Source organism: Plecotus auritus (assembly GCF_963455305.1).
Source record: "Plecotus auritus genome assembly, chromosome: 2".
Taxonomy (NCBI): domain Eukaryota; kingdom Metazoa; phylum Chordata; class Mammalia; order Chiroptera; family Vespertilionidae; genus Plecotus; species Plecotus auritus.
Window position 1 is genome coordinate 38,909,804 of NC_137771.1, and position 26,270 is coordinate 38,936,073.

Consider the following 26,270-nt stretch of genomic DNA (forward strand, 5'->3'; position numbering starts at 1 on the left):
CAGGCACCATCAGAAATGGCTTCACAGAGTGGGGACTGGCTGAGCAGTGTCCCGAAGGATGAGGAGGTATTAACTAGACTGCAGGGGCCAGGCGGACACTCAGCAGGAGGGCAGCCGAGGAGAAGGGGAGGGACCAGGGCCCGAGGCAGCCTTGGAGGCAGAGACCAGGGGCCCAGCTGTGCTAGACTATAGATGTGGTGGGAGAGATGGGAAGAGAAGCCAGTGGGTTGGGGTGGACCCTGAGTACTATGCCCAGGTATGTAGGTCCAGGGCTAAGGTTAGGGCCCTATTCTGGGACCAGGGAGCCTCTGGCCCATATAGGGCCACAGAATACAATCCGTGATGAGGGCTAGAATTGGAGCGAGGTGGGGGTGACAGGGCTGGGCTGCCTGGACTGGGTGAGTGCTGCCTGACCTCAAATTGGTGGATCCTGCCAATAGGTCAGATAGGCTGGGCAGAGGAGCTCAGGCCAGAGGTCGGGAGGCACCAGCCATGTCCCAGTCTCCTGATCCAGGCCACAGACATCAACCCCCACCTGAGCTGATTCCAATCCCAATTCCTCTCCCAGCCCTAGCCCCCGGGGCCCCCACCACAGCTCTCCCCTGTCAGCTCCCGGCCAGGGTTCCCAGGAGGCTAGAAGGGCTCACTCAGCCCACTGAAAACTAAAGGGGAGTGAGTACCAACCCTAATTGAGGAGAAGGGCGGGGTGGGGGGGGGAAGAGTGGGTTTCAAGCTAGGACTCCTCAGCCCTGCCTGCAACCAGAGGATGCAGGATGGGGTGGGGGAGGGAGGAGGGCAGGCATACAGAGTGGATTTGAAGGGACACCTCTCCTCCTCCTGTCCTAGTTGCTGTCCCTGTCTCTTGAGTCTCCTCCAGGTCTCCTTCCCTCGCTCTGTCTCTGAGTCCCTAAGTAGAGCCCCAGGTGCACCTCCAAGCCAAAGGGACAGCAGAGTGAGCACTGAGTATGTGGCCAGGGAGTCTCCTCACACCCCTGGCTACTGAACCCCATGTGAAGCCAGTAGCTCACGTGGCTTCCTCTATCCTGCCCTGTCAGGGACCAGCAGTGGAACCTGGGCTGACTGCCCTAGGGGCCGCTGGGACCCAGGCAGCAGCTCACATTGCAACCACATGAATAACTCAGCACCTCCCTGCTGCCTGCATCTCAGAGGAACCTGGCCCCTGGACCAAATCCCCCCTGCCCCCCCACTACTTCTTTAAACTTTAATGGGCCAAGGCTCAGTGGCAGCTGAGCAGGCTCCTGGGAGCTGGGGCAGGATGTCCTGGGCAGGGGAGCTTGGGCTGAGCTCTCCCAGGAGGAGGCTGGCAGTGGAGGACCCCATGGGGCAGGCCCCACTCTCTAGAACTCGGGCAGCCAGCACTGGGTGTGGCCAGGCAGGAGTCCCCAAAATGGTCCCCAGCTTCAGAAGCCTTTAGAGGAGGAACAATAAGCTGGGGTGACCTGGAAGAGATCTTAGATCAAGGTGTGGAACACCGAGGAGAGCTGTGGGATAGGGTTGCAGATAAATCTAAGGGTGACAAGCCCAGAATCATACTGCCCAGAAACTCCCACCCTGAAGGTGGAGCTCCGGCAAGGGACAGCCAAGAGGACCAAGACCTCCAGGGCTTTTCCGGAACAGGCCCCACTGGCTGGCCTCAGTGCCCTGGGTAGGCCTGCATGGACATCCCCATCAGCAGCAGAGACTTTCGCTGCCTGCAGCTGGCGTGTGTGGCCCTTGGCCTGGTGGCCGGCAGCATCATCATCGGTGTCTCCGTGTCCAAAGCTGTGGCTGCTCTGGGTGGTATCTTTATTGGCGCTGCTGGTCTGGGTGAGCAGGTGCTGGGCTCGGAGAGGGGCAGGGGCATGGGCTGGTGAACAGGAAGCGAAGGGAAGAGCTGGGACAACAGGAATTGGAGAGGGTGGAAGCTAGAGCAAGGCAGCTTTGGTGGGGGCGTACAGGGAGGGAGAGGAAGGTTGGGGTGAGGTTCCCTCCATGGACTGCCAGGAAAGGAGCTGTGCCCCGTTCCTCTCTGGCCGCTCCCCCTCTGGCTCTCCAGTCTCAGGCCTGGGCTCTTGGGCTTGTGGTAGGATTCATAAGCCTGCTGGTGGGTTGATGGGAGCAGATAAAAGGGGACAGAGTTCCCAGTGAACCCTCCTTGAGCCAAGACAGGATGCAGCTCAGACAAACGGTTTCCTTTTTTCCTCAGTATGTCTCAGCAGCAGATCTGTCTGTCCAGGCATCTGTCCATCTGTCTATCTGGGCCAGTCCCACTGATGTGCCTATAGTGATGCTGAATACCATCTCTCACCCCCACTCCACCACCCTGGGCCAAACAGAACCAGAAGCACTAGGCTTGTGGGCTCTGGCCATCTGTACCTGCAAACTCCAGCCAAGGGCCATGGACACTTGGTCTGGGGATAAAGTGGGAATGGCAGGGCAGGACCCACTCTTCTGCTATCCCCTCTTCAGGTCTGGGTGGAAAGGAGCATGCTGAGGAGCCCCCCAGCCTACCCTGGGGGAGCTGGTGGTGGTTGTGGCAGCTGAGTCTATTTCCAGTGGTTGGGTGGGGCCTGTAGCCCCTTCCCCAGATAGGCACTGCTCTCTGTCCCTCCTGGCACCCACTGTTAGAGAGTGGCCCCGCGCACATACTCACAGGCTCACATTGACACCCCATAGTCCCAACCTGCACACTCCTCCATGCATGTCCAATATCACCCTTGTAAACCACCCTGGATCACAGCCCACCCACAGCTTCATGCAGCTCCCACCCCCCAGGTCCCTCCCCATCACAGAACCCCTCTGTGTCTCTCTTTCCAGGGCTCCTCATTTTGGCCTACCCCTTCCTGAAGGCTCGGTTCAACCTGGACCACATCCTGCCTAACTTAGGTGAGACCTCTCCCCATCCCCAGCAGTCTCTGCCAAAGTCTGTGCAAGACCCTTTGTATGTAAGTCTGTGGCCCACTGTGCAGGGAACAGAGCCCACATGTGTGACTGTTCCTGCTTGCGTGTGTTGGAATTGTGCACGCGCGCGCGCCTGTGTGTGTATGTGTTTGTGTTTGGGTGTGTGGTGCAGGCATTGCTATGACTATAGTACAGCAGATTCCAGCCTGCTGCAGAAGTGCCTAAAGTGGCTCAGAGCACCTAAAACTCCCATCTCCCCTGATAGACTTTCCATCTCCCCCAAACCTCCAAAATCTCCAGATCTCTCCACTTCATCCCTGAGCCACCATAAAACCTTCTTTCTCCCTCAAGACCTTAGCACCCTTATATAGCCCCCACTTCATCTCACCTCCCAAAATACACCCTCCCATCTCCATCAATCCTATGGGGCTTTACCTATCCCCAGTCTCTACCATCTCCTTCAAGGTCCTTTCCCCATCTCCACCCCACCCCACACCAGCCCAAAGAGTGTAGAAGACCTAAAAGTATAGAGTGGAGCAAAGACAGCAGCAGGAATGGAGATTAGACAACAGGAAGGACTTCTCTTTCCAAAACTGGCCTAGTGACCAGGGAGCTTGGGGTGGTCTCATCCTGCAGGGAACCTGAGAGTCCACCCCCATCCAGCGCCAGACCAGGGGGAGGGAAGATCCAACGCCAATGGTAATAAAGAGGGTAAGTACCAGAAATTCCAGAATCCTTCTTCCACCTTTCCCCTCTGGCTGAGCAGCTCTGTGGGACCCACAAGAAACCTTGAGGGGCATGCAGAAGGGGTCTCCCCAGCCCCAAAGAGCCCGCAGAGTTGGGTAGTTCTTCTATATGTTTAGTCAAAACCCTTCTTGCTCCAAGCTGAGCTTAGCTCCTCTTGTTTGTCCTCAGGGCCTGGGATAGTCAGTACCTCGCTGTCCCTCCCCCACTCCATCCCATGCCCTAGTTCATTTTCTCACTCTCCTCTCCCACTGTAGAATCCAACTCTCAGAGCTGGTACCTGAAACTGAGCACCTTCCTCCTGCCCCATCTCCACACACTGGAAAATTCCAGTCAGGACTCTCTCTAAGACGGCCCAACCCACAGTGCCTGCCACCAGCAGTAGGATGCCTCAGCTCAGCATAGGTCCCATGCCAGACACTGTTCCAATCACTTTACATATATTAATTCATCCCATTCTCAGAACAACCATATGAGGAAGGTACTGAAATTAGCCCCACTTTATATATGGGCACAGGGAAATTAAGTGACATAGCTTGGAAGTAGTGGGGCTAGAACTGAGCCTAGGCAGTCAAGCCCCAGTTCCTGCCTTTAACCCCACACCAGGCCGCAGTCCTCTTGAAGGGCTGTTCTGACCATCCACGCCTCTATAAATGGGGCTGAAACTGCCTCCTGGGCCTCCCCCCTCTCCCTAGTCTATCCCACTCTGCTCCAGGTCCCTCTGGGTAGCTCTGACCCAGAGATCTGTCTACTCAGGCAGCCCCATCCTGGTCTCTCCCCCAGGAGTCCGAAGCAACCTGGCCACTGTGAGCAGAACCTTGGAGAAGCTGAAGCCAGGGGCCCGGGGAACTGGGGAGGGCTGAGGAGCTGCCCCCTGCCCTGCCCCCACTTCCTGCCTGCCACCCGGATTTCAGAGCCCTCCTGGTTCCAAACCAGAAATAAATCAGGACCTGGAGATGTCAGACCTGCATTCACCTGGCCACAGCTCTTGGCAACGAGATCCACAGAGTGGGGGTCCGGAGGTCTGAAACAAGATGTCGCTAGAAGCCCCACAGAAGGTCTTTGTTTTAGGCTCTTGACCTGGATCTTCTCTCTGGGCTTCAGCTCAACTTCCTTCCATTTTCTATCTACTGACTGGTTTCTGTGGAATTTAAGGTCCAGGGATATCCCAGTCTCTTGCTTCAGCCTGGCCATAGAAGTGAACCACAGGCCTACAGGAACCACAGACAGGGTCCTGGCCTGTCCCTGGGCCTCACTGGCTGAATAGAGTGTCTGGATCAGATTCTTTTGAGGATATTAAAACTCTGGGCAACTCCTCAGGGACCTTAGCAGCAGTGAACCAGAGGGGAAGTGGGGGGTGAGGCGGGTAGAGGGATCCTAAACAAACAAAGTGGTCACTGTCATGACGGGAGGCTTCCAGGAGGAGGTGGCTCCTGAGCTGAGCCATCCCCTGAGACTCTTGGTATTTGACTCCAGACAAGACATCCAGTCTCCTTCTTCTCCCCACCCTCTCACTGCTCCTGAACACTCTAAACACATCCACCCTCCAAGCCCTGGCTGATGTTCTCCTGGAGGCTCCTCTGCTCCTCTGCCTTTCAAACCCCCCACCTTTAAAGGCCTAGTTCCAAGAATCCCTTAACCATAGTTCCCCCCTGGTCCTCCCACCAGCTTGTGTCTCCCTCTCTCGATAGTCATCAGGCAGGTTGAAGTCTTCTTTTTCATAAAATAATTATTAATCCTATTTAAACCCACTATATGTTGCCCCTTTCCTGTCACCATCAAGTCCCAAGGTGCTCAATAAAGGTTAATGGCTGCCCTGGCCGGTTTGGCTCAGTGGATAAAGCGTCGGCCTGTGGACTCAAGGGTCCCAGGTTTGATTCCGGTCAAGGGCATGTACCTTGGTTGCGGGCACATACCCAGTAGGGAGTGTGCAGGAGGCAGCTGATCGATGTTTCTCTCTCATCGATGTTTCTAACTCTCTATCCCTCTCCCTTCCTCTCTGTAAAAAATCAATAAAATATATTTAAAAAAATAAAAATAAAGGTTAATGGCTTAATTGTAATGGGAAAAACATTCCCCAGGCTTTCTCTAGAGATCCCCCTCAAGGCCCCATGTACCTACAGGCTTGGGGTGAGGAGCACCTGGCCCAGGTGCATGTAGCTATGCAGAAAACATTACTCCTCCTTCCACACCACTCTTCATACACATGCACCTTCATGATCTCTTCAGAGACATCTGTTTGTGGCCTCTGTCCTGGTCTGTTGAGCAAGAAGACAAAGCTAGGAAGAATTTCATTCTGAAAGGATTGTTGCAGGTGGCACCTCCTCTTGGAAGCTTCCCCTGATCTGGCTGTGCTCCCATCAGCCCAGGGCTCCCTCCATCATAGCCCACATCACTCTGAATGGTCCTTGTCTATTTCCCCTCTTGAGGCTAGAGTGGGGAGAGCTGGGCATACAGAAAATACCCAGTGGATGTTGGAAAACCCAACCAAAAGTGGGAGAGACCATCTCACTGTACAGATGGGAAAGTTGAGACTCTGTAGGAAAAGGACTCATCAAGTCCCAAGGTGGGAGATTGTGGAGCCATGACTTGCACCCAGTCTCCTCTCTCTCCCTGCCCAAGAGCTATTTTCTGCACAGGCCACAAGGACCAGCTCCCTGACCATGGAGGGACAGAGCTCCATAAAGGGGCTCAATTTAATATACTCTGGCCCATTGTGGAGTGTTTCATTCTTCCAGCCTGGGGGAGTCAACTCCCCTCCTTGCCTTTTCCTTCTCCCCTCCTCCCCTTCTCCCCTCCTCTTTCCTGCTCCTGCTCCTGCCTCTTCCCCTTTCCTTCTTCCTCTCCTCAAAACCTCATTATCATCAATAGTACTCAGGCTTGGCAGCCCCTCCTTGATCAATAAGGAACCCTTCCTCCTGTCTATCTACAATCCTCACCTACAGCACCCCCAAAAGTGCCCAAGGCTGGAGGGGGTAGGAGTGGAGCAAGTAGAGCCTGAGCTCTCCCACCCGGGCCCATCGGCAACCCTTCCCAGTCATGATCTCCCCGAAGCTGACAGGGCAAAGCACAGAGCAGTGTTGGGGATCAGAGTGGAATAAATTAAGGAATGAACACATAAAAAGGTACTGGAGCCCTAGCCGGTTTGGCTCAGTGGATAGTGTCAGTCTGCAGACTGAAGGATCCTGGTCAAGGGCACATACCTCCATTGCAGGCTCCTCCCTGGCCCGGGCCCTGGTCGGGGCTCATGCAGGAGGCAACCAGTCCATTAATGGGTTTCTCTCACATCAATGTTTCTCTCTGTCTTTCCCTCTCTCTAAAAATCAATGAAAAAATATCCTCATGTGGGGATAAAAAAAAAAAGAAAGAAAGAAAGAAAGGCACTGGAGAATTGGGTGGGGTTCAAAAGACCCTTGAAACTGGGTGGGAGTTCTTGAGGACACGTCTGGCTACTCTTTTCCCCCACCCCCCACTCCCCACTCCCCAATATGAGCTCCTTGAGACTCCTTCCCCCCAGTGCAGGTGAATGTCCAGATATCCCCTCCCCAAGCATGTTTCCTCCACCCACACGCCCTCAACCTGATCACAGGAGTGGTCCATGCAGAGACACATGCCTTCTCGCCACCCCTGCTTTGGAAGAAGGTGAGGTTGGGCCAAGGGGGCAGGGGTGGAGTGGTGGGTAGTGTTGGGAAGTGCCCTCTCACCTCTGAGCAGCTCCTGAACCCTGCAATATTTAAGCACGGAAGGGGTGTGGACAGGGCCAGAACATTGGACCTGCTCTGCCAGCGGTCTGTTCAATAAACGAAATCAGTTCTGTCCAATAGCACTGTTCTGACCTCCGCTGTGGCTGTGCCCTGCAGGCTCCGCCCCTGGCTGGGTGGTGAGGGGCGTGCTTGGTCCAGGCAGTCCTCTAGGCCAACCTGGGGACTGACCAGCTGGGGGTGGAGTCTGGAGTTAAGACTCACATCCTTGTTCTCGCCCTGTGCCTCACTTTCCTCATCTGCAAATGGACAAGGACAGCAGCACCCTCACAGGACCACTGTCAGGATGGAGGGTGTCTGGCACCAGGTCCCATCAGGGAGGGCTGTGCATGGATGGGAGGATGGATGAAGGGGAGGGAGAGAGGCTCTTCCAGCTGAACCTGGGTGTCTGGAAAGTCAGCCCCTCAGATGCCCACTAGGTCTCTCTAACACAGCCCAGGCTGGTGGCCTTGAGCCCGCACTCCCTCCTCATTCTTTCACCCCAAGAGCCCTTCCCATCGCTCTGGGGAGACGTGGTCCCTTAAAAGGCTTGTGGCCACACCCCTTTCTGGGGCAGGATTGGTGGAGGGTGGTTGGGGAAGGGTGATTGAGAACAATCCCATCCCTGGAAGAATCTCCCCGCTCCCACAGCTCCATCCCCACCCCCTCCAGGGATATCGGTTTGAGGCTGCAGACAGAACCAGGGGGACCTGCACCCCTCGCTGTAGGGTGAGCGGCGCTGTGTCCACCGCGGACTCAAAAAGTCCAGCCCGGAGCCTGTGAGCGGCTGGGGTCTCTGCAGGGGTCTTGAAACCACAAAGATGCCGGAGAGGGAGGGGAGACGCGCAGCGAGGAGCGGGAGGCAGGACACTTCGTGAGATCATCGCTCCTCCTGAGATCAGAGGGAACGAGGGGCCACGACCACGCTGGAATCTGCCGCCCATCGCACGCGCTCGCTCGGCCCTCCCCGCCCAGCCCACGGAGGCCAGGGGCTGCTCCCGGGCCCACAGCGCCCCTGCCCACCCCCGCTGCCCACCCGCTGCGGAGTCCGGATCTCTGTAGCCAGGCCGGTGAGTCAGGGCGACCAGCCCGCCCTTCCATCCCACCCCACCCCACTCCTGCTTCAGGAATCTCTTGGCATCTCTTCCTCCTGCGGGCCCTGGGTGCTCAGGGGGCCACGGACTGGCTCAGGCAAGTGAAGGAGCTGGAGGAAGCTGGAGGGAGGACAGGAGATGAGAGGAGAGGGGAGAGAGGAGAGGGCGTGAGGAGGAGCTGCTGTAAGGAATGGAGGAGATACTCCATCCAGCCCTGAACCCCAGGGGAACTGGGTTGTGCCTAGACAGGAGGTCAGGGACCTGTAGCTTTGAGACAGGGTTCTTCCAAAAGAGATGAGAAAAACAGAGAGGGACACAGAAGGGAGACAGCACAGAGTGGCTAATTTGGGCCCCTCTGCTAGTCTTTGATCTCCCCCTCTTTAACTCTGTAAGAACCTGCCCTAGAATCCACCTCCAGCCCCACCCAGCTGCCCCTCACAGGCTCCCAAAGCGAAGGAGGAAATCGGAGAGAAGTGGGCACAGAGTGACTTCAAAACCAAGAGGCAGATGGAGCTAGGAAGACAGGAGACACGTTAGAGGACCCTCTGATGAACTCCTCCCTTCACCATTTATTTAACCATATTCCCTGGGCCCCTGGGAGACTCAGGCACTGCTCTGGGGAAGTGGCTGCAAGGCGGATATAATCTTGGTCCTCAGGGAAGGCCACTGGGGGATGCAGACCTGGACACAGGAGTCATGGGTTGCCTGCTGATTTGGGGAGTTAAGGGAGGCTTCCTGAAGGGAGTGGCATCCCAGCTGCACTCTGAGGGCTGAGCTGGAGTTAGCCAGGTGAAGGTCAAGTCAACACGTGGTTCAGGCCCAGAGAGCAGCATGCGCGCTGGACCACACCTGGAGAGTTCAGCTCTAATCCCGCACAATCACTATCTGGAGGGAGCCAGGGCTGAGATTTTAATCCACAGGAAGAAAGGGGGAAGGTGGCAGAGTGGGGGAGGCAGTGAGACCAGAGGAAGGGCTGGATTCTAAAGATACCTGGAGGGGAGAATCTGCAGGGCTGGGTAGCAGACTGGGTTGAGGATTGGACTGGAAATGCTCTGGTGCTCTGAATTGGGGCGGTGGGCGGAGGGGAGAGAGCCACGGGGAGGCCTGAGAGAGTCCTGTGTCACTGGGGCCTCTCAGCTGGACCAGAAGCAGGGCCAGCAAAGACCATCCAAACTCAGCAAAAACTGAGCCCCGGTAAGAGAAATTGAGAGCAAATGGGAAGGCACCCTCATAGCAGCTGGAATGGCCTATGCCCCTCATCACCTCTCCCAGGGCTCCGGCTCTCCTCACTACCGAGTAGCTCCCCTCCACCCCCACATTCCCAGGTAAAGAGAAGTCAGAAGTCTCCAGAGGCGCCTCTGCTGGGCAGCACTCACTGCCAACAGATAGGCAGGCAACTGAGAGAGTGTCTGTCTGCCTGTTGGCCTGTGTCTGCAATCCTCAGTGTGTCATGCATCCGTGTTTGTATTCCTGGGCATGTCTGGTTACTGAGTGCCCATGGGTGTTGTGTGTGTGTGTGTGTGTGTGTGTGTGTGTGTGTGCGCGCGTGCACACCCCCGTGCCTGCCACTTGGGGTGTGGAGGGGCCTGTGGATTTGGCTGGAGGGTGGGTGGTAGCCACTCTTGGGGCTTTGGGGAGGCAGAGTTCAGTTGGAGAAGCTGAGAGCTTTCCAGGGTGGTGAATAAGCCAGCAATGAGTATGCGGTTCCCTGAGGATGGGGTGCAGTGGGGACGGAAGGGGCTTGGGATAGAGAGAGCACTGGGGCTGGGAGTGGTGAGGGGAAGGGGCTGGCCCAGACTTTTCAGCGGGGGTGGGGTAGGAGGGACAAATGGATTAAGATCAAGGGGAACAGAGGGGTTCACAGTGAGGGACAAAAAGTTCAGACTGAGAAATGAGTCCCTCAATCACACTTGGAGGACGGGGGCTGGGACCAGTGGCTCATGTCTGATGGTTGATATTGCCTAGAGGCTCTTGGGCCCTTGGAGCATGAACCTGGGGCCAGGAGGCCTGGCAGCTGCCCCTGGTCAAGCAACTGCTCTTGTACAACACAGACATCCAGACCCATGGACTGGGCCAGGGTGTGGGGCAGGCTGATCTCAAGGGGCTTCAGGCAGAGACCCCCTCCTCAGGAGTTCTTGCCTCCACCTACTGAGGACCTATTGATAATTTGTTGGAGGCTTTGGGATAGCAATAGCATCAAGTGGAAGCATTCTGCTTCCAAATTAAATACTCCAGCCTGCAAGTGGCACAAGTCATAATTCATTAACCAGAACAAGTCACAGCCCCACCTAATCACAAATTGGCCAGGAAGTGCAATCTTAACACGTGTTCAGAAGCGGAAAGAACCAGAAAGGTTTAGTGAACAACCCCAGTGACACAACGGGGAGCTAGCCAGAGCTCCCTCAACGAAAGAGTGCCCAGTATTGCAACAGCTCCAACTGGAGGGCCACAGTCTACAGGTGGAAATGGTGGCGCAAATTGAATTGCAACAGCTGAGCGACCTCAATACCTCACCTCTGTGTACCCCCCAAATCCCAATTAACCAGGGTGGAGGCAGAAAGAGCCCTTAGCCCTTTCTCTGCCTGGGCGGAAACTCTGGAAGTAGTTTTGTCTTCCAGAGTCAGCTCTGCCAACCAGGAGCAGATAAGAATCACTCATTGACAATTAGCACTTGGAAGCTCAGCCCCTGAGCAGGCATTCTTTGTTGGGCTTAGTGTGCTAAGCCAAGGAGCAGCAGAGTCTGCCTTCTGGAGGGACACTCAAAACACACCCCGGCTTCTCCTGTGCTGTTGACAGGTGAGCAGGGTAAGTGCTAATTACAGAAGCTTATCTACAGGGCCCTGAGGAGAGTCTATGCTCTGTGCTTCAGTCATTCAACAAGCATTTAGCAAGCCTAGCACTGTGCTAAACTGAGAGCTCAGGCTTCCAGATCAGGACACCAGGTTTCAAATCCTGGCACCACCACTGCTACTCCGTGGTCCCGTGTGAGTTTAATCTTTCTGTGCCTCAATAGCATCATCTATACAGTGGGGCTATCACAGTAATAGCTTATCTCCTGTTACTGAAAGTGCTCAGCATAGCACATTTAGCAATCTGAAGGTGCTAATTTCAGATTCTCACCTAGACTTACTTCTGGCTAAGATAGACTAGCTTGTATCAGAACAACTCACTCACTGAGGATAACTAAGAATGTTGGAGTAGACAGTTAAGAACTCTGTTTAAGGACATGGAAGAGCTACCAAGGCTGTAAGGACTTGAGGGGCCATGATCTTGGAGAGAAAGGAATATTTGGTTTCATGCTTTCCTTTAAGGCATTTTGCAATTCATAGGAGGCAGTGGCCGCGGAGTTGGCAAGTCAAAATAGAAATTTGGGGCTTAAAAAGAAGGGAGGCCCTGTTTTAAAAACAACAATAACAAAAACAAACTTCAGCTTTTAGTTGGGGAGCTCAAAGGGCTATCCTCTGAGAGTACCACCAACCACATATAACCCAGGCTCAGAAAACCTGAAGCACAGCTCCGAGTCCCTGCCATCCCAGAGCGGGTTAAAGTGGCCTGTCCCTTCTTGAGCTGCCTGTCAGAAGCAAAAGTACATCTCTTGAGGAAGTTGACATCATTCAGAGCCTCAGGCTATCTCTCCAATGTTGAACATTTAATAAAAACTTAACTGGCATTCCAAGAGGTAAGAGTAAATGACCAAAAACCAAGAGCAATAAAACTAATAATAGAAACAAGAGATCCAGATATTGGAGTTTTCAGACATGGACATTAAAAGATTTAATATGTTCAAGAAAACAGATAAGAGAGAGTCAACAACAACAACAAAAAACTAGAATCTTTGGGAAATAAAGTGGCAATTCTAGAAATGAACATTCTAGAATTGGAATGAAGAACTGAATAGATGAAGAAGACACAGGTGAAGAGAGGATTGGTAAACCATATGATAGATCAGAAGAAAAATAACCAGACAGAAGATAAACAGGCTAGAAAATAAAGAATAGAGTGTAAAAGACATAGGATAATGTCAAATGGTTGAACACGAGCACAACTAGGGTCTCAGAAGTAGAGGAGGGAAGAGAATGGGGAAAAGATAATGGCTGAAAATATTTCAAAACTGGGGTGGCAGTGGGGAATCAAGCCACAGATTGTACGAAGTCACAGGAAGCCCAAGTAGGACAAATATGAAGAAAAATCTCACCTGGGCACAACTTAGTAAAACTGCTGAAACTCAAAGACAAAGAGACTTCCCTATAAGGGAAAAGAAACTTGGACCCTCCAGCCACCTGTGGCCTGCGCTTCCTTGTCCAGTGTCAGCTTTCAGGAGTTTGTTGTGTAGTGACGTGAAGAGCCAGACTCCATCCCCTCCACCAGGGGCTCCCTCCATCAGCCTCAGACTGAGCCTTCCCATAGGAGGGAAGACCTGCCTTTGTCAGATGATGTTGGATATTCACAGAGCCCCTCTTTTCAAGCTCCTACCCACCTCATGAATATCTAACATTGAATATTGGAACTTGAGAAACGGGGGGGCTATATTAGGGAATCTCACAGCCCCTCGTGAGGGTAGCAGGAAAGTTAGGAGTTACCTCCACATCAGCCCCCAAGGGATCAAACTCTGCTCTGTAAGATGAAGCAAGACTGCACACAATTGCAGCAGGTCATGTGTTCCCTGACTCTGGTCCCAGAGCGTCATCTTTTAGTGCAGCCGTGGGAGCCAGCTCCACCTCCCACTCTGAGCCTCCATTTCCTCAGCTGTGAAATGTGGCTGGTAATAAGTATCAAGCAGTTGTACCATTCAGTGATGTCATGAATGTGAAGTGCTTTGCAAACTGGAAATTGCTGTACCCTTTAGTGGTTACTATTTCTGCCCGGCAGGACCAACAGCTGCAGGTTAAAGAGAGCAAATGGTTCATGAAAATGTGGAACTTCTTGAGGAATCTGTGGTCTGTAAATGCCCTCAAGGATCAACATGGGGTGTGTTGTTTTTTGGTTTTGTGTTGTCTTTCTTTTTTGCCAGGATTTGGGAATTTCTGAATTCCTGCCAGCTTAGTGTGTCAGCCAAGTGCTTCTGGCTGGAGTCCCAATAGAACTGCTACCTCTCACTATGGAGCCAGAGAAGGGAGCCCTGGAGTCATCAGATCTGGGCAGAAATGGAGGTGTCCCTGCCCCTGCCAGGCTCTCTGACCTGCTTGGGCCAGGCTAGTTCAAACCTGTGTCCAGAGTGAGGACCTGAGCTACCCCTCTCTGGCCCCTGCCCTCATTTTCATTCACAAGTAATCAAACTCTCTCCATCGCAGTGTGTGCAGGCTTTGGACACCCACAGGACAACTCAGAGCCTCTTGCTTGGGCACTTCCACCGGAGGGACAGATCACTGTTCTCTTTGCAAACTAAACAAGGCGGACCTCCCAGATCTAAGAGCTTATTGCCCCCTTGTCTATCAACTACCACACTGGCAAATGGCTAACACTCATTGAATTTTCACTATGTTCCAGGCTCTGTTCTAAGCATTTGATTTAGCTTAAAGCATTTAATTATTACTACACCCTGAGGTAGGTTCTCTTATTAGCCCTACATGACAGGTGTTAACACTGAAGCCTGGACAGGCCACTTGTTCAGGTCAGGCTCCCTTACTTATCCTGCATGCTCTGTTCCCAGGTGTGGTACCATCTGATTATGTGCCTCTCATCCCCACTCAGAGCCCTTTTTTGAAATTTTTTTCATAATTTTAACACAACTCCATAGTTATAATCTCATCCTTTGAGGGCCTTCATACCTATGACTTCACATTATAGAACAGAATTCTCAATAGAAGTCTTAAATCCCTGGACTCTGATTACCTTACGCTTGCTTGTGCATGCATGCCCCAAATTCTAGAATCCAATGATGGATCCCAGATACTAGAGAATCCTAGAAAGGAATTCTAGCATCCAGTGATCAGGCTTGTGAGTCCAGGTTCAACAGTAGAATCCTGGGGGAGGGGGGCTGGGCAAGGTGGGATGGAGGTAGGATTGGAATCTAATAGAATTCACAGCTAGAAAGAACCTGGGGCCTTGGGTCTGCTCCAGCCAGACCCAACCTACGTAGGGACTGTCCTTTCTCACTGCCCATCTGAGACATTAGAAGCTCCTCACTCTCATGCGGTCACTCACTCCAGGGCCTCACCCGATGTTCAGGATGTCACTGCTGTGCCTACTAGAGCCTAAGGTGGGGAATACATGCAGGCCAGGAGGCACGTCATTAGGTTCTGGTCCTGGATCTGGGGTAACTTGCTAGACCTCTTCTGGGCAAGGAGGGGCTATACCGGATGATTTATAAGGCCCTGGCAGGAGGGTGGAGCACGGGGGGTGTCTAAATCCCAAGAGTGGCCACTTGCCCTCTAACTAGGACTACTGATGATTCCCATTCCAGCGCTTTGAAGCCGTTCAATCCATTTAATTAGCCCAAGAAGGCTTCCTGGAGGAGTGGAGGTGGAGAGGCTGTGTCTGTCTGGAGGAGAGAGGGTAGGAGGATGGCAGATTAGCCAGAGGGCTCCAGGGACTGGGTAGGAAAACAAAGGGAGGCTCTTTCCAGGTGGGCTATTGCTTCCCAGAGGCAGAGGCTGGCCAAGATGACCTGTGCACTCCCAGGCACTGGATGTAGCCCCCGAACTGACAGTGGGGTTGGAACCTGAAATACGCTGCTGACCCCTCCCTCTTGCTCTGTCCCACAGGATGACTGGGCGCTTGGCCGCTGACATGGGGGCTGGTCCGTGCCGGCAGCCAGAAGGAGCCTGATGGGTGCTCGGCATCCCCAGACCGATGCCACCCAAAGGGAAGAGTGGAGGGCCCTCTGTACAGGCGCCCGCCGGCGCGCGGGGCTGGCTGCTGGAGCTGCGGTCCCCCGCGCTGTGCTGCGCTTGCGGTCTGTGCGTGCTGCTGGCGGGCGTGAACGTGACCCTGGTGGGCGCCTTCGCCTCCTTCCCACCGAAGCACTACGCGCCGCTGGTGGTGGGGCCGGCACTGCTGGTGGTGGCGCTGGGCCTCTTCGCAGCCTGCTGTGCGTGTAGCCGCCGGGGCCCCGGGGCCCGCCCGCACTCAGCGGCCGCCAAGGGCTCGGGCCGGGGCGGCAGCGGCGCCGGGCCGGTGGCGCTGGAGATGGAGAGCAGCGAGCGCACGGCTCAGGACACCACGGCCATTCAGCTCAGCCCCGCCGCCTCGTCAGCGTCCTCTGGCCGCTCCAGCCCCGGCCTCGGCCCCTTCGCCCTGGATGCCTCCGCGCCTGCAGCCGCCCATATGCCGCGCACCAACGGGGACCGCCTCAACCTGCCCCGGGAGCGCGCCGCCCCCTAGCGGCCGGGGCCCTCTCGGGCTCTCCTGGCCAGGTCCCTCCGTTCAGTGCCAAGTAAGAACAAACAGAAGACAAGAAAAAGGACATTTACATAAGGGTCGGGTGCTGAGCACAGGTGGCCTCATGTGTCCCATCTCTGGGACTGTTAGGGGGAGAATGCGTCGAGGCATGCCCCTCACCCCAGGAGGGGGCAGCTCCTTGGCCCTTTAGGTGGAGTCTGCTGGGCCCTACATTACTTCACTCCCAGACTTAATGAAACTGGGCCCCTGGACCTCGAGTCCCTAACACCACTACCCAGGACATTTGGGCACTGGGAACAAAGCCACTCTGAGAGGGACTAACTACCAGGAGTGGGAGGAAGGGGGAGAAGGGGAGGAGTATCAGCCCGGCTGTCTCCTGTCCCTACATACTGAAAGGTCACCAGCTCCCCCTTCTGCTCCTCCCCGCCCTCCTCATCTCCATTCCATGACCTTTTGGGATTAGTTGAGGAGGATGGAGGTTCTGATTTGAGCTAGAATAGTCCCTAAGGTAGAACTGGGTTGCATACACACACCCCTCAACTTGGGTGCAGGGGGAACTGAGGCTAGGGCCCCACAGGGGTGACCCAATGAGGGCTCCTCCTGTGCATTCTCTCTGTGCTCACTCCTCAATAAAGCACCTTGGAGTCAAGTCCGATGTGGCTGTGCAGCCCTGAGGGAAGGCCTGATTACAGGGCCCTGGGCTGGGGTCCTCCCATCCCCTTGGAGACCTAGGGGAGAGGAGTGTGTGACTGTGATCAAAAGACAGACTGGGGTGCCTGTGAACTGGGGAACAGGTGTGTCAGGCTGGGGACTGAATGAACATAAACAACTGTGCCTGTGGGTGAGATCGCCTGACTGTGTGTATGAGATAGTGAGCAACACTAACACCACACATGTATGTGGGGGTGGTTGAGGGCTGTCACCCAGGGGAGATGTGAGGAAAGAAAGGCTCCCCAGGGTTATGCAAATCCTAGTCCTTCTGGTCTGCCTGGGATTGGCAGAGTCTGAGCTTAGCTATGTTCTGTGTGGGTGGGTGAGGGCATCTGGTAGAGAGCTAGAGGCTGCTTTGCAAGAAGAAACAAAGGACCTGGAGTCTGGGGGGAAGATACTGCAACCCTGGGCCAGGCCCTGCTCTGATTGCTGGGACCCGGGCCAGCAGTGCCTGGGATGGTGGCACACACTGGACCACAACCCCTTGCTGACCATGACTCCCTGCCCATCCGCCCTTGGCTTCTTCAGCCGCCCTTTTTCTTTCCAGAGTGGGCTTCGCTGCTCTTCTGCTTGGGCCCAGGCTCTTCCCACCAACCCTGTGGCTCTATCTTCCTTCCTCTGAGCCCCGTCTCTGCCTCTGCCTCTCCTGCTATCTGCCCTCCCATTGACCTGGGGACGAGGGAATCTATCTCCATAGGTGCTGAGCAGGCCATCTCTATTAATTCACATGGGTCGATGGGCCCTAACCTTTGAAACATCCAGCCCCTGGAGCTGATGACCTCTTCTCAGAGCACTTCCCCACCCCCACTGTGTGTGTGTGTGGTGTGTGGTGTGTGGTGTGTGGTGTGTGTGTGTGTGTGTGTGTGTGTGTATGGTGTGTTAAGGCCCCCACCCAAGGCTCCAGTCCTGCCTCTTCTGGTTCACTGGTCTGCAGCCTCAGACGCCACCTGCTGCTGGTAGAGTAGGAGGTGAGGGGGCCACTGCTGATGCTGCCTTGGGGTGTAATCTGGCTCACCCTTCTCCTACACCTTCTTAGGAGGAGACACCCCAGATTCTAGCCCTAGAATGCTAGGCTCAGCCCACACCCCTCTCCACCTGCTGGCAGAGTCCTAGAATTGCACATCATCTTCCTCTTCTCCCCGGTCAAGAAGACTTTCAGATCTAGGAGCCTGGTTGCTGAGGAGGAAGAATAAACAGGTGATAAGAGCTCAAGGCAATGGGCCACAGAGAGATGGTGTGAATGAATAGAATGGAAGTGAGGTGGGGGCAGGGAGAGGCATTGTCTCCCTGGAGTCTCTCTTCCACTGCTATGCCCAGCTGAAGGTCATTTGTCCCATCTGTGGTGGCTCCCTCTCCATAGGCACATCAGAAGATATTCTCTATACCCCAGGGCTCAGTTTCCAATCAGCCACCCTAGCAACATCCCCTCCCCCGCTCCAGGCCTGCCCTACCAGGGGACTCCTCCCCTCACACTCCTTCAGGCCCCTCTAGGGCAGTACAGCCAGTGCAAAAGCCCAAAGGTGAGAATGAACGTGGCCTCTGGTGTCAGGCCAGGAAAAAAGGGCTGTGGGGTGGGAGATGAACTTGGTGAGGGCGTGGGAAGGAACTATTTCTTGGCTCATATCAAGCTGAGTAAGCCAGGATGAGGAGTTGGGATTTTATTCTTGGCGAGATGGGAGCCACTGGAGGGTTTTAAGCATGATCTGATTTATGAATAGTGCTCTACCTGCTGTGTGAAAAACAGTGTTGGGGACAAGAGAAAAATGGGGTTAGGAGATTATTATGGTGAGACATGATGGGGGCTGGGACTGGAGTGGTGGCTGTGAAGTGGACAGACTTGACATCATTTTTGAGGTCTTCCTATTGGGGGAGTTTAAGGAGAGTGAAAGAGAAGGATCTGGGATAAAGTTCTAGAATCTTGGTTCGAGCAGCTGGGCATATCTGGAGGAAAAGCAAGGGCTGTGGTAAGATAAAAGGTCTGTTAGCTCAGTGGAACTTCCCCTGGACCTGGAGCGACCCCCTGAATTCTGGAAAGAGAGCAGAGGGGATGCAGATTTAGAAGCCATTGGCATTGGGTGGTGGCTAAGCCATGAGTCCAGATGAGGCACATGGGAGAGATGAAGATGGAACCCAGAATCTAGACTAGTCTAATCTCTGAGTCTCGGGGAGAGAAGGTACCTTAAGTTGCCTAGTTCTGAATCTCACCTACCCTTCTGCTGGTGCCCGTGCCTCAATGATGAGGTCTATGGATGGGGAGTCGGGGATTAGGAAGAAGTGAGTGGACTGTGAACTCTGAGAGGTTGGGACTGCTGTCTTGTTCACTCCTGTGCACTCAGTGCCTACCTGGCACAAGGTGGGTGCTCAACAAATATTCGTTGAGTTAGTAAAATATGTGAATCTTATCCCACAGCTGAGACTCTAGAGAAAATTATCAAGGAGCCAATTCTGGGCAGGAAAGGTGAAAAGCTCCCTTTGTGTGGGGGAGTTCCCCTGGCCAATTCCTGCTTTCTACTTCTTTGTGAAGAGGCTGGAGAACGTGGGAATGTAGAGATGGCTAGATAGACATTGATGGACACGCCTGAGGCCTAGGCTCCCAAAAGTAGGCAATGGCCATAGAGATGGGCCAAGCCTGAGGAAATAGAAACTGCTGGAGAGTGCCACTAGAGGGCAGCCTGGGCACACGACGGGCTAGAGACTACAGCTCAGGCAGCCTGCACACATTGGCTTTTTCCACTTCTGAGGGTCAAGGCCCTGTGGAATGGGAGGAGTGGAGAGTTGGGTGTACGAGCTGAGGGGATGGGAGAGGTTAAGTCAACCAGATTGACTAAATGACACCTCCAATCCTGGAACCTGACCTTATCACAGAGGGAGCCCTGACCCAAAACAGGCTGAGCCTTTGTCAAGGTCACAGGTAAGTCCTGAGTGGAGTCATAGACTGAACCCTCTCCCAAGTCCATAGTGAGTCCTGGCCTGAGCTTGATCCTGGTCACACTCTGAGCCCTGACCCTGCCAGGTCCATACACCGAACCTTGATCCTGATCTTAGACTGAGTTCTGACTCAGTTCACAGACTGAACCCCGACCTTTATCCAAGATTGAGCCCTGACCTGTACACAGACTGAGCCTTTATCCTGGACACATATTAAGCCCTTATTCTGGTCACAAACTGAACTCTGACCCTGAGCCATACACTGAACCCTGATTCTGATAGCAGACTGAGCCTGATCCTGGTCAAAGAGCCCTGAATCTGGTCCTAACCTGAACTTTAACCCTGATCCATACATCGATCCCTGAGCCTGGACAAGGACTGAGCTTTCATCAAGGTCACAGACTGAGTCTTGATACCTAAGACGTGCTCCCCCAACACCCCATTGACTTAAGGACCTTTCAGATGAGTCTCCCATAGGCCAGGCTTTAGCCCCAAAAGGAAGTAACTCCTGGAGCCACTTTTGAGGGGGAGAGAAGGATTCCTGGGTCTTTGAATGGTCCAGAAACTCCTAGACATTGGCCAGGCAAGAAAGGCTGGTTGTAGGCTGTCCAGGATCTGAGGGAAGAGGATGGCTGGGTCTTCTAGGAGCCCCTGGGGCTCTGGCACGGGGCCTTCCTGCTGCCAGTGTGTCTGGGGGCCTCCAGGCTGGGAGCCTCTTCCATCTGCACTTTTGACTCCTGCTACAGCCCTTGTTACCTTCTAGGGCAGTGGTCGGCAAACTCATTAGTCAACAGAGCGGCAAACTGCGGCTCGCGAGCTTGCAAGCCACGGTTTGCCGACGACTGTTCTAGGGGAAATGTGAGGAGGAGGTGAACTTCTGTGAAGAGAGTGGGACCAAGCCATCACTGTGTCCATGTCCCCGCCTGCTCTCTGGCAGGAGGAGACGCTCCCTTTCTCTGGGAAGTTATCTGGCTGGTCACTCAAAATAGGCAAGAAAAGATGAATCATGCACAAGGTGGCACCGGCAGGCTCCAGCCTCAGGTTGGCTGCGTCCCTTGAGACAGGAGCACGAAGGCCGTGTGGGTAAGGAGGCAGAAGTCCTAGAGGTGTGAGGAGGGAGGTCCACAAGGGATGGTGCAGCCCCTCCCTGGGCTCACCGACCAGTTCAGTTTCTGTCCTACCCAGGGTGCCGCCTGGGTGCCTCGGCCCTGCAGGACCAAGCTGGCCTCTGCCAGGCCCAGCGGCCTCGGGCTTACCTTGGGAGGTACCCAGGGTGGCGGTGAGGACTGAGCCAGGCAGGAGCCAGGCGGGGGAGGGGGCAGCTCGAGTCAAAAAACGCTGACGCCAGAGACAATGAGCTCTCCGAGGCTGAGGCAACTCATTTGGTCCCGGCCACGCTTTATTAAATTCTCATAAACCTGTCAGGGGGGACAGGGCTCGCTTCAGTTTACCTCATTAGCCCGACACAATGACGGGGGTTGGGAGGTAGAGGGAGGGGGCCACAAGGGGAGGCCCGGCTCAGTGCTGAGAACTGAGCCAGCCAGGAAGATAATTGAATTAAGTGGCTTTTGTTAATGGTTTTTAAGACTCCAAAGTGTAAATAACATTTAGGGGATTTCGTTTAATGGGGCTGGGGTTTTAGGGACCCAGGGAGCTTAGAGGAGGTCCGGCCCAGTCCCTGCCCCTCTCCCCCATCCCAGGGCAGCTTGGGAGGAAAGAGGCAGTGAGCGCCAACACTGGGTGCAATGAAGTTAGTCTGGGAGGAGTGAGGGCGGGGCCAGAGAAAAGACAACTTCCTGGGGTGTCTTTGAACAGACACAGAGAGGACATGAGGGAGAGGACATGGAGGCAGGGCTGACTGCGATGACCAGTCCAGGCCTGCAATGCCGCCACCAGACAACACGGCCAGGGCTGTCTCTGGGGTGTTACTGGAGGCATGGCTGGGAGTGTTTAGGGGCCCTGGCCTCCTGGGGCAGCCAATGTTCATTCCTCATGGAGAATTGCTTATTGCCAGTCAGAGGGGCTCCCCTGGGAGGCAGTGAGCACCTCATCACAGGACAGGTATGGGGCTGTGGTGGTGGATTAGACTCGACCCCAGGCTTCCTGCAGGAGACTGGATTTGAACTGAGCTATAAGAGAACCTGCAGGTGGAGTGGGGAGCTCACTTCTCTGGGGGCACAAGGGCTCGGGGGAGCTGGAAACAGAGACGTGGACAAGTTGTCTTAGGATCCATCCCCAGGCTTTCCTCAGTTACAGCTTCTCCCTCCCTGCAGACATGGTCCAAGTGTTTGTTGGCTGGGCTGGAAGCAAAGGGCTCTGGGCAGGTCCCACGGAGCTGGAGGTACGATGGGGCGGGGCTGGTCCTAGGCCAGCCCACAAAGGGTTAAGGCGTTAATCGCCCAGCATGCGACAAAGGGAAGTGGGTTTTCTGATCCAGAAAGGATCAGTCCCTGGGACGCCCCATCAGGCCCTTCAGCGTGAAATTACACCCCAGCAGGGGTGCTCTCCTCCCCCCATATACTCTGCCCGCCTCGTCCTGGCACAGGATTAGGGCCTGGAGTCATCAGCTTAATAGCTGCCTCCCCTCCCAGCCCCTCTCCCTTGGGAGCCTTCAGTCCTGCCTCCAGGCCTGAGCCAACCTCTTCTCACCTTCTGTCCACCTGTCCCTCCATCTATCTGGACATCTCTGTCCTAACTCTTGGTCTGGTCATTCCATCTGTCTCCTTGGTTGAACCCTGACCCCTGACCCCTGACCCCAAACTCTATTTTAGTTTTTTTATAACCTTTAATCAGCACCCCAAATGTATTTGCTTACCTATCTGTTGTCTGTCTCTGCAGCAGTGCTAAGTGCCTCGGGCACAGGCACTACATCCCCAGTGTCCAGGCTGTGTCTGCAGATAGTTGGTGCTCAATAAACATTAGTTGACTGAGGCCCCCTCCCACCCACCTCACAAAGACTGGATGTGGTCCCTGAACTCTGGACATTGGTGCTCAAGACTGAGAGGAGGGAGCTAAAGCCCGTGCCAGGACAGAGCCATGTCCTGAGGTCTCTGCCTCAGACCCAACCTCATCTCTAAAGGATGCCAGGAATGTGACAGACCAGGAAAGGGAGAAGCCCTTCATGGCCAGACAGTGTGCACTCATCCTTCGGTGCTGTCCCTGGAGGCCCTTCCATCCCACTTCCTTGGGCCCCTGCTGAGCCTTTGCCACATGAGTGACTCTAAGCCACATCTGCACCCGCAGCTGCTTGTACCCAGCATGGGCAGGGGTCTGAGATGGAACAATTGAGGAAACTGGGGGGCAAATATCACAGAGAATCAAAACCCTAGGAGGACAGTCAGAAATCCAGGCTGTTCGAGGCAGGCTGATGGCCTGTAGAGACTACACTCCAACCTCTACACAGGAGTTAGTGGCCCAGCAGCAGCCAGGGCCCCACAGCAAGGCCAGACAGGAGCCAGTTTCTGAGGCCCTAGACAAGAGTTTGGCCCTCGCACTGACCCTCCAGTTCAATTTAGCAAGTGTGGTATTGATTCAACACCAACTCTGAGCCAGGCTCTGGGCCATGCCAGGCCCTGCTCAGGGAGCTCCATCTGGGTGTGAATAAGACCTGCACGTGGGGGCCTAGAGGGCTCCAGAGGGAGGGGCTTGCTCTCCCCTAGATAATCAAACAAGGCTTCCTGGAGAGGGTGTCAGGTGGGTGGGCTCTAAAGGATGAATAGGCTTTTCCCAGAAGGAGGGATCAGCAAGAGCAAAGGCAGATGGGAAGGGCACAGTGGGGGTCCAGTTTGGTTGGACACCCCAGAACAGTGTGAGAAGAAAGTGTGCCCTCCCTGCTGGCTGCCCAGCATGTCTGTGTGGAGGTGAGGGGAAGGGTGGGGTGACCTATGAGGAGCCAGGCTGCTAGGTCTGCCAGCTGCTCAGGTGGAGAGGGCAACAAAGAGCGGCTTTGTGTGCACATGCTCACACTCATATGCACCGCACACGCCCCACAGAAGTTCTTTCCAAGAATGGCTCTTCAAGCCTGGCTGCCAAGATAAAGGAGCCACTGGGCAGTCAGCCCCCAGAGGAAACATCACTCCTGTGGCCTTTGTTGTTCCAAAAGCTTTCAGAATCCCAGGACTCCTCTTGGAAAGGATCTCGGGCTGAGGTGGTGGTTCCCCACAGCTGGAGATGTAGGAGATGATGGCACCGCCTCCCTGGCCTGGCATGGGGGAGGAGAGCCCCAGGGGGCCAGGCTTGGAGCATTAGCAGCAGTGGCAGCAGTTTAATCCTAAACTTTCATCACCACTCGCTCAATTCCCACAGCTTGGGGTAAGCAAAGATCTCCCCATTTCACAGATAATAAACGGAGGTTCACAGAAGCCTCGCAGCTTATTGAACAGCCCCACTGTGAGTTAATGTTAGAATGAAACTGACTTGGCATCAGTCACACACTTAGCTCAGCCCTGGCCTCATCCTGAGCCCCAATTCTGACCCTTACTGAGCCATGACTTGCCCTAGACTGAGCCCTACCTGTGGCCCCAACTGATCCCTGATCTCAGCCACATACAAACCTTTGATCCTGGCCCCATTCTGAACCTCTAACAGAGCTGTGAGCTGCCCTAGACTGATCCCTGATCCTAGCCTCAGATTGCCTCTACTGTTAGCTTTAAGCCCCATGAGGTCCGAGACCTGTGCTTCTCATTCGCCCCTGCTACTTTACATGTATGCATGTGCAATTATTCCAGTAATCTCTCTCCATAGGGCCAGGGCCTGAGTCTATTGTTGTTCACCACACTAATAATAGTGTAATTATAGCATTAATAACAAGAATTTATTGAACATTTACTAAATGCCAGGCTTTGTGCTCAGTATTGTCCAGATGTTATCTCATTTAATCCTCACAAAAAGCCCTGAAGTACATGTTGTTATGCGCCCATTTTACAGATGGGAACACTGAGCTCCAAGGTCACACTAGGAGGAGGTGTGTAGCTCCCTCCACCCATCACACTCAGCTGCCTAGTGAGGGATGGGTACGGACAGGGAAGTCTCAACTATAAGAGCAAGAGGAAGCATTTGGACAGGTGGGAGAAGCAAGGGTTTTCTGGAGACCCTGAGTCTCTGAAGCAACAGAAGGGCCAGGTGAGTCAAGGGAGATTGCGATGAAGGAATGAGACCAGCTACACAATTTATGCAGTCCAGTGCAATATGAGAACGCAGTACTGCTTGTTAAGAAATTAAGGATTTCAAGGAGGGTCCTATGTAACTGCACAAGTCACATGCCCGTGAAGGTGGCCCCCAGAGGGGATGTGTGTGGGGATGGATGTGTGGATCAAGGAACATGGCCATTACAGTAGCAGCTGGGACAAGGTCTGACTTGCCACCTGTGGGGTCTGATTTGCCACAGCATGTCCCATGTGTCTGAGAGGGAAGATATGGGTGTGAGCACGTGTGGTTGTGAGGGGGGAGGGTAATGTGTAATTGGGAGTGTGTGGGCAGTATCTTCAGCAGGCACAGGGGAGCAAGCATGGGGCATCTCTGGGCACCAAGCTGTCAGTGTGGCTGGAGAGCCCATGTAGAGGGGAGTTGGTGTCACTGTCTAAGTGTTGGGTGGTGCTGTCTGGAGTGTAAGCCGGGAAAAATGCACATCTTGGGGATGGGGCGAGTGTATGTGGAGCATCCAGGTGACAGACCATGGTCTGTGTGTGTGAGGGCTTGTATGGGGGGGGGGGCGTAAATATATGAGTAATATATAGTAGACAGACAGACATCCTGAGATTGCGTGGTCTAGTGCAGAAGTCAGCATGTCCCATGTGTCAGAGGGAAGATATGGGTGTGAGCACGTGTGGTTGTGAGGGGGGAGGGTAATGTGTAATTGGGAGTGTGTGGAAGTATGTGGGATGTTGGAAGCATATCTCCACCCCGCACCTCCCCCTCCCTTCCCACCCCCACCCTCACCCCCCGGGTGCTGGCCTATGCTGCCTTCCCTGTGCTGGCCTGTGCTGCCTTCGCTGCCTTCACAAGGTGCTCCCAGGTAAAGCTGTCCCCTAGCCCACCCTGGCCCAGCCGGGGGCCTGGCCTTCGTGGGATCAGGTCCCCCTCAGAGATACTCCTGCCTGCCTAGGGTGGTCAGAGCCAAGAGCTGCCGCCTAGGCGGTTGGGGTGATCCTAGGCCAGCGGTGTCAGGTTCCCCTCCAGGGCCGCCCTCTGCAGCCCTCTGAGGGCCTTTGTTGGAAGTTCAGACAAACTTGTCAGGGGGGCGGGCTGGAAGCTGCCTCCTAATCGGCTTTCCCAGAAGGGAGAGCAGAATGAGAATGAGACTTCCAGCCCTGGGCAGCTCTGTGGGAAAGAAGGGGAGGGATGGGCCCGCTCTCCCTGCCCTAAAGGACCCTCTCACAGGTGCCCCTTCCCCAAGGCACCTGAGGAACCAGAGCCCTGGACTGAAGAACACTGAGGCCCACACCTGAGAACAGGCGGATTCGGGGAGAAGTTTCAGAGAGCCCCCTGCCTTTCTCATCTGTCTGAGCACACACAGCAAGCCAGACACACAGCCACTCAGCCCCTCCACTTCCTCAGGCCCTGCTCCTTGCCTCACCTGCGCCTCCCAGGAAGGCTGGACATGGTTAGTGATTCCCACTCAACAGAAGAGGAAACAGGGCCAGAGAGGGGCAGTTATTTGCCCGAAGTAACTTGTCCCAACTCCACAATAGAATCTTCTTTGCTTCACAGTGTTTCCCTGAGGTCCACCCTCAGCATTGCCCGGTGACCTCATTCAGATGCGCTCCCTCGCCATATCTCTGCTAACCACCCTCAAGGTGAAGAGAATGGATTC

At 54.6% G+C, this 26,270-nt stretch overlaps 2 protein-coding genes across 4 annotated transcripts; both read left to right on the forward strand.

Annotated features, from left to right (window-relative positions):
- Positions 1 to 1,676: 1,676 nt before the first annotated feature.
- Positions 1,677 to 4,691, forward strand: KNCN (kinocilin; the record flags this gene model as incomplete). Of its 3 annotated transcripts, none has more annotated exons than XM_080656556.1 (4): positions 1,677 to 1,827; positions 2,818 to 2,886; positions 3,538 to 3,612; positions 4,429 to 4,691. In XM_080656556.1, 4 exons carry the CDS (start codon positions 1,677 to 1,679, stop codon positions 4,506 to 4,508), a joined length of 375 nt encoding a protein of 124 aa, XP_080512682.1. In that variant the 3' UTR covers positions 4,509 to 4,691. The 3 variants fall into 3 exon arrangements, with proteins under 3 accessions (XP_080512682.1, XP_080512681.1, XP_080512683.1); XM_080656555.1 differs by having other exon boundaries at positions 3,511 to 3,612; positions 4,429 to 4,561; XM_080656557.1 differs by lacking the exon at positions 2,818 to 2,886 and having other exon boundaries at positions 4,429 to 4,561.
- A 3,318-nt stretch (positions 4,692 to 8,009) lies between these two features.
- On the forward strand, positions 8,010 to 16,450 carry TMEM275 (transmembrane protein 275). The gene is made up of 2 exons (XM_080654295.1): positions 8,010 to 8,455; positions 15,184 to 16,450. Exon 2 carries the CDS (start codon positions 15,272 to 15,274, stop codon positions 15,800 to 15,802), a length of 531 nt encoding a protein of 176 aa, XP_080510421.1. The 5' UTR covers positions 8,010 to 8,455; positions 15,184 to 15,271; the 3' UTR covers positions 15,803 to 16,450.
- The last annotated feature ends 9,820 nt before the right edge of the window (positions 16,451 to 26,270 follow it).

Excerpts from the sequence above, each read along its gene's own strand:
- TMEM275 (XM_080654295.1), top strand. The coding sequence starts at position 15,272 with ATGCCACCCAAAGGGAAGAGTGGAGGGCCCTCTGTACAGGCGCCCGCC.